We start from the raw sequence: 7692 nt of genomic DNA, 5'->3' as shown, positions 1-7692 counted from the left end.
GAGAGAGCAATGTTAACTTTGTGACACTTTGGACTTTACCCAAAACAACATATTCGTCGAATATCAGGTGGAGTTTTGTGGTGCCCAGCATTAAAACCTAAATTTGTTTCATGACTAGACTCATATCTCAACCAACTTTGCTCTTTGAGTTAAATGTAAACACAGTTAATCCTTTCCAGCCCCCCAAAACACTCAAAATGCAACTTTAACTGTCTTTCATTCTAAGATTTAAACATGGAATCTGTGAGCGCACAACATTGGGGTCTACTGGCAGCTTTATGGCATCTTAATTACTGCTACCGACTGGTGAACCGGTGGTGGCCGGATGTCGAGAAGTTGGCCACCGTCATCTAGTGGAGGAAGACTGAAGGGCACGTTCATCTCAAATTTGGATTGTCTATGAAAAAAAAAACTGGTCGAGTGACAACTAGAATCTCAAAAATTCACACAGTGAATCGGGACACTTGTATCTCAAGGCACCACTGTATTTATTCGCCATATTCTTACTCAAAATTAATTTAAAAAATTTAATGTGTAATTTTGTTGCCTCTAAATAATGCAGATAAGGGAAGACTTGCCGTAATACGTCATCAGAATCGGTTAATCCATTCACATCCACATCCTTCACGATACTCCAGTCAAAGACCAGACCTGCAAGAGTGCTGAAGGGGTTTCCTGTAAGGAAAATGAAAAGCACAAGAGTCATGCTCGACTTTTCCTTATACTTAAACAAGTGAGTGAAGATGAAGCAAGTGCGTATGAAACAGGTGGCATTGAGGGTATTTGCATGGACGGCGGGAAATAATGGATGTTGAGCGCACCGATCTGGCAGCTCCCGACGGCTGAATTGGCCAGTATGAAACTAATAACCATTTGATGACAGAATCCTCAACATTCTTCTATTCGCTACTTCAAATAATGACTGTAAAGGCCAAAGACAATGAATTAAATCATAAAACCTAATACCCTATGACAGAGGTCACCAACTGTTTTGAAATTGAGAGCGACTTCTGGGGTAGTGATGTAAGTTTGAGAAACCTCTGACACAACAAATGTGATCAAATGAAGCGTTAATTTTATTCATGTATGTGAAGACATGTTCATGATATAACTCAGCAGCCAAATTATCAACTGTGATTTCTCAAGGTTTTGTGTTGTGTTTATTATTTTACTTTATGCTAACTGTTTTGTACAACGCTGTGTTACAGCTGCAGCTGTTGTAAAAGCGCTTCATAAATCAAGATGTATTGTATTGTATTGTATTGTAAGGTACGAAACCAATAAATATCCACAGGTAACACTTCCTTTGTAAACATTTCTACAAGTGTGTTTATATTTTCACAACAGACCAGCGGGCTCTTCATGTGGTCAATCATGCACGGTGGCACCATGTTGGTGACCCCACTGGCCTAGAGCCTCGAGCAGAAAACATCAGACTGCAGCCACAGTTCATTTAGTTTCATGACTTTGTGTTTAAGACAACTAGGGGATAAAAACAAACACGACCAAGTCATCGGCCCAGCCCGAGGGGATCCAACATTGTCATTGATCAAGATATTGAAGTTGGTTAATCTTTACAGCAGCAACAAACGAGTGATGTGACGGCAGAGATGCAAATGGTCAATAAATACTTTACAGCAGGGGTGCCCATTACGTCGATCCTTATCTACCGGTAGATCTAAAACAGGTCCCAAGTAGATCCGAAATGTGTCGAGGAGGGGAAAGAAAAAAAAAAAAAACAACCATTTGTGTGTCTTTGTACATGTTAGTAATATATATTTTTGTGTTAATGTACGCTGCATCATAATCATCCCATCAGTCTCCTTTTCACAAAATAAATATTTAGAAAATAAAATAAAGTTGTTTGCGCTCAGCAGTCTGCAATTGCAGCTTGTGATCAGAGATGTTGCGCTCTATCCGTTATCGACATTATTCTCATTCAGTTTGCTTCGTGTACAATTCACCGAGGGCACGGGCAAAGAATAGGAACCTAGGAGGGCCCAGGGAAGCACTTTAAAACGGTACGTGTGAGCTACGATAGTTAACAGGCTGCAAAAGTGCATCGCATGCCTCAGTTTCAGGCTGTTTCTCATCATGGCGTGTGTGTGTGTGTGCGCGCGCACGCGCGTGCTGGTAAGGGTAGATCCCGTGAGGTTAGTTGATCGAAAAGTAGATCTTTGGTCCAAAAGGTTTGGGCACCCCTGCTTTACAGTGATCAAGACCAGCCTGGAAGTGCCAATTAGCTTGGTTAAGGGAGTACTGAGCAGAGCAGCAGCAGGCTATAATGAGAGGAAGTTTATCTCATAGGCACCTTTATAGTCCAGCGCTTCAATTTTGAGTGGAATTGGGCTACTGCCCAGGCGAAGCTCTCTGGTGGTGGTAACAATGGTCAAACTGAAGATCACGTCAAGGATTACATCGCACTTCATTGTCTCTCCTGTCCCTGTGAATGAAAGAGGGTAATCCACTTTACACACAGTGGGAAAAACTACTAAGTAAGCGCAAATGGGTTTGTGCTGATGAAAGGCATTGAAATGTGCTTGCATCATGTACTGTGTATACAGTAATTCCTCGTTGTCATGCGGTTCACCGGCTTTGATGTTTCACGATTTTTTTATCGCAGTTTTTTAAATGCTTTTATTTAAACAGTGAATTGTGTTCTGCATCCTTATTGGCTAAGGGACTGACCAACGTGAACAGTCTCCGAATCTCGTCTCTGTCCGGCTTGCCATATTTACCTTTGCAAATTTTTGGTCTTTGGTTTCATTGTACCAGCAGCGGATGCTGGTCTGTCAAGGAGCGGAAGCTCAGTTTCGGCCTACATCATAAAATGTGTCTGTATATTTATCCGTGAATTCTACTCTCCGTTCCTTTTCAAAAAAAAATGAAAAGGATGCCTTCATCATAAGATCGGTGATTGGCTCATTTCGCCGGCAATTTTTAAAAATTTTTACTTACCTTCACTTTTGTCATTTTTTATTGTATTGTATGTTTTATATGTTCAACAAACAAACAATCAAAAAGAGATTCAGCCTCATACAGATCATCCAATCATCATGCAGAAAAGATGAGCATCCGGGCCAGCCTCGAAACGCCTCCTGTCCATAGACTCCCAGACGCTGAGCGTCCAATGGGCGGGACAAAACCAGCATTTATCCAATCACTCGTCTCGTTTCAATGCATTGGGACAACCTACACTGAACTCTCGAGATGGCAGCGTCCGCGCGGTCGACGCTCAGCGTCCACACAGTTAAAAACACAGTGAAGCTGCGGGAATGAATGAGTAGAGAGTCACGTCGCAACCAGTAATAAGAAGCTGATTCGGAACAAAAGTCGAGCGCGTTGTAGCACATATTTAGTCAATGACATGTCCACACAATTGTACGTACACACATGGATTTGATCACTTACTTTTTGACATTTTAGGGCAGGGGTGTCAAACTTGTTTTTGTCGCGGGCCACATTGTAGTTACGGTTTCCCTTGGAGGGCCGTTGTGAATTTTGGGAAACCATATAAATATTTAATCCCCTCCACATATCGCATACACAGCGCACAACAAATTGATCAAAAACTATTTTTACAATCAGAAGTCAAGAATAATGACTGTTATTGTGGATTACATATGACAATTTGAAAAGTTCACTCTCGCATGCATCATAGAACTTGTCATGCTTGATTTGCTTTCGTGGGGCACATAAAATGTTGTGGTGGGCCAGATCTGGCTCGTGGGCCTTGAGTTTGGCACCTGTGTTTTAGGGGAAGCTGTGCTTCCCTTGCAGTCTTAGAGCAATCACCTCTGCATTGTGTACATAGTTCAGGATTGTATAATAGCTAAAAAATAAAGCTGACTATCAAGTGTTAAATACAACTTTATGTACAAATTTCCTCCCTCTCACATTTTTTTGCTTTTTTTTTTTTTTAATAAATCCTACTTCACGGATTTCACTTATCACAGATTCTTTTTGGAATGTAACCCCTGTGATAAACGAGGGTTTGCTGTACTGTCGCTATGATTTGGTCAAGGGCAGGAGAAGCAGGTTTCGGGAAAAATATTTGCCGTTTTTCTTCGCAATGCACATTTCATGATGTCATAACAGCATAACAACTTTTGTGGGTGAACAAAATAAATGTAAAAACGATTGCACAATCATAAAGAGTGATGGAAAGGTTATGAAATATATGAATAATTTGATGATTGTGCAGATTTTCTCCACTAGGTACAGCACAATGGACTTGTCGTTTCCAATTGATAATTACCAACATCTTCAGCTAGAATGGTGCTGGTCAATCTGGAGGGCTGCGTGGATCGAGCTTGAAGAATCGCTTTCCTGGAGCAGCCTCTGCCTGTCCCTTCGTCAATGGGCTGGATGCTCGCAACTTCTGGTTGAGTTGATGTCCTGGAAAAATATTGCCAGAGGCATTGGAACGCATCACCCGCAAAAAGTGAGGTAACCCTGTACTCATAAGTAAATTTCAACAAAATCGAGGTTGGATTAGTTTTGCTTGTTATTAATTTTATTTAGGAGGGGAGTGGAGGGGTTACTCCTCTTTTGAGCAATCACACACACACACACACGATTCTGTAACGTTTGCAAGCAGTAAATGTGAACGGGATTTCACGTCTGTTCCACGGTGCGTTAGCACCCACTTCTGGTGAACGTGTGAGACAACATGCAGTTGACACCTCTCGAGAAACGTTTACGTAACGTGTAACGTGCGGGTGTCAACTGGATAAAAAAAGAGGCGCTGTCCTCGTCTGTCTGATCATCGACGGTATTGCAAGCAAGAAACTCACGAACTCCTACCGTCCTAAACCCTGAAATGTAACTTTTAAATGCTACATGTAGAATGAATACAGTGCCAAACCGGACGAGCTATCTAATTTTCATGGTCTCTGGTTTAGGAAAACAAATGATCCCTACCCCCCTCAAAAAAAAGAAGTATTGTTTTACTGCACTGACTTAAAAGGAAGTGAAATCTGCCAAAAAGTTAGATAAATCGAATACATTAAGTTATAGTCACAAATGAAAATCCGAAATCGACTGAATCCGCCATGACCAAACGGCGCAGTAGCGAGGGAACACTTTTCACTGAATGTATTGGTCAAGCACAGTAAGGTTAAGTAACTATGTTCAAGCTACCCATTCACTCACTCACTCAATTACAGATGTGTCCACGATGTAATGACATCTTTTGACCATCTTTTTCTCTGCACTCACCATCTATAGCAGCCCCCAGTGGCTTCCAGTGTGAAGTTAATTCGTGTATCTCCGGCAAGGGGGAGCAGCAGAGAGAAATCATCTAGGTTGGAGAAAGACGCCACGTTTTGAAAGACGCCTATTAACGACAGCAAAAGAAACGCCAACTGCATTTTCGCTCAATGCGAATTGTCGGTAGCGAAATATTTTCTGCTTCTCATTTGGCCCCATCCGGGAAAATAATTGCCCACCCCTGCCCTAGAGCCTAGGGTGTCCCTTTGAATCAGTTAGCGAAATGTGGGAGGTAGAGTGAGGGGGGGTGCGAAAAATGCTGACTCCTGATGATCAATGGAAGATACCAACAACGCACTGAGTGGTTCATTTAGTAGACTGCCTCACCCTGAACGTGTAACTGAAAGGGACTGAAGGTCCTTCTTTCCTGCTCCTGTCCTACTTTTCAACCAAGAAGTGACTGCTTGGGACATGTGTTATTTTTTCTTTTTAATAAATGCTAAAATGAATGAATGAATCTCATCCATGTATGTCATTAAACCATGCGTAGTTGTAGTAAAAAGTTAGACATAGACTGACATTTGGAATGAGTACAGCATAATATTTTTAGAGGATAAGCGGATCACAAAATGAAATGGATGGATGGATGATTTGAACTGTTGTTTTTCCACCGTTGGACGATAATGCAACTTACAGTTTAGACTTATTTTTTTGTTGAGCCATTCATGGAAAATTAAATGAAAATAACATATTCATTAAAGACAGAATATCACTTTTTACTGCTGAAAGTTACAAAATAAGTTTACGATCCCTCGGATGGGATTCTGTTGTCCTCAATAAACTTTACCCATTTTACCATTTACCAAAGAGATTTATTCTTCCTTGATATATGTGCTTCACTGTAAACTTTGCTGCTGAATTTCTATTCACACCCTTGTGCTTGAACAGTACTATGATCAGTTAATCTTGACACATTTTACACAGTCTAGAACAGGCATGTCCAAAGTCCGGCCCGCGGGCCAAATCCGGCCCGCGGTCGAATTTCATCCGGCCCTCGGCCCCCTGTCATAAAATCAGTGCCGTCTGGCCCGCAGGTTGGGCGCAATGGAACACGTGTTGCATTGACTGAGGTCTCGTCGACTGGTGAGTGATGTTTCATAGAGTACTGCTTCCCTCTAGTGGCTAAATGAGTAATAGCATTCACTAAATGAGTAATAGCATTTAGACACTAGAGGGCATCACTCACGAGTTAACAAGACATCACTCCGTGTTTATATTGACTGATATGTCATATTTCAAATTCCTGTTTCAAATGAACCAAAAGAAATTCTTAAGATTGTTGAAATTAAAATAAAAATGGAAATGTGAAACAGACTGGCTTACTAAAATTTGTTGAACAATATTGTTGTTCAATGTAAAGAATGTCAGCCAAGGTCGGCCCCCCGACATTTTACCACATAAAATCTGGCCCCCTTGGCAAAAAGTTTGGACACCCCTGCTCTAAGGCAAAGCAGTATTGTACAAAATCTGTCAAGACAGTCATTTGTTGAGGTGAGCATGGAATTGTCGGTGAACAAAATTCAAATGAAGCGTATCACTCCAGATGACCTCACACAAACCAATCTTAAGACGGAGCGATACACCTGTTCAACCAAAGACAAACGTTCAATTCCAATGTACCTAACAATGGATGGATAACATCCGCCGCGCCCGCTAATGGGAGAGGACTGGTGGAGGATGGGTCGTGCGGGGTTGCGCCCCCCCCACACACACACACACACACAAACACAATTCCTCACTTCCCAAGTGGTCAGTGATCATCAATGGTAACGAAAACCTTGCAGACTTTCAAAACTTTGCTGTTGTCAGAAGATGTGAACGAGAACAAAAATAAATCCTTTTTTTTGTTTTGTTTTTAAACGTACCATTTAAATTCAATATCCAAAGCAGAAACAGAGGCCGTTAGGGGGATTCTTCCGAGGACGAGTATCTCAATGAGAAGTGGCGCAAGTCACCATTCAAGTATGCATGAATGAGAAATGACAAGAGTGCGGGGGTGAAATTCCGTCTCCCAAATCAGTGTGTCAGATGATGTTATCTCACAGGCTGAGAGCCACCACAGCACTAGGCCTTTCTTCTTCTTCCAAAGAGGGGAGGTTAATTACGGTGGGAGGACAATTAATCTGGTTGCTACCTGTATAGCACAGACATCCCGCAGATGTTCTTTCTTAACCCTGACGTCAAACTTTCAGTCACTGGCTTTTCACAATACAGTTTCACTTTTAACGTGCCTGTGGATACCCGAGTGTGTCGCAACATACCGTAGGTGGCCTTAGCTGATAGGCGTAATGTCATTGTTGTCAGTTGTGATATATTTGTGCAACATCCCCTCATGCGGGTATGCTGATGATTTAATTTGATTTGATTTGATTTCTGAGGTCTGCTATTGAATACTGTAGCTACATTTCACAACGAAAACAG

The 7692-nt window shown here is 41.7% G+C and overlaps 1 protein-coding gene across 1 annotated transcript; it reads right to left on the bottom strand.

Moving 5' to 3' along the window:
* Positions 1-2231: 2231 nt before the first annotated feature.
* Positions 2232-5397, bottom strand: LOC127596263 (nuclear pore membrane glycoprotein 210-like). Its single transcript, XM_052058553.1, has 3 exons — positions 5221-5397; positions 4259-4398; positions 2232-2443 (listed from the first exon to the last, which is right to left on the bottom strand). The coding sequence occupies exons 1-3, from the start codon at positions 5370-5372 to the stop codon at positions 2280-2282; spliced, it is 456 nt and encodes a 151-aa protein (XP_051914513.1). The 5' UTR covers positions 5373-5397; the 3' UTR covers positions 2232-2279.
* Positions 5398-7692: the final 2295 nt, after the last annotated feature.

The sequence above is a fragment of the Hippocampus zosterae genome, chromosome 2 (assembly GCF_025434085.1).
Source record: "Hippocampus zosterae strain Florida chromosome 2, ASM2543408v3, whole genome shotgun sequence".
Lineage (NCBI taxonomy): Eukaryota > Metazoa > Chordata > Actinopteri > Syngnathiformes > Syngnathidae > Hippocampus > Hippocampus zosterae.
The sequence above is the reverse complement of the archived record's forward strand: the minus strand, read 5'-3'. Positions and strand labels throughout refer to the sequence as shown.

Coding starts and splice junctions, on each gene's coding strand:
- LOC127596263 (XM_052058553.1), bottom strand. CDS start 5,372: ATGCAGTTGGCGTTTCTTTTGCTGTCGTTAATAGGCGTCTTTCAAAAC. Junction 4,399..5,220: donor ACTGGGGGCTGCTATAGATG/GTGAGTGCAGAG, acceptor ATATTTTTCCAG/GACATCAACTCAACCAGAAG. Junction 2,444..4,258: donor CATTCTAGCTGAAGATGTTG/GTAATTATCAAT, acceptor TTTCATTCACAG/GGACAGGAGAGACAATGAAG.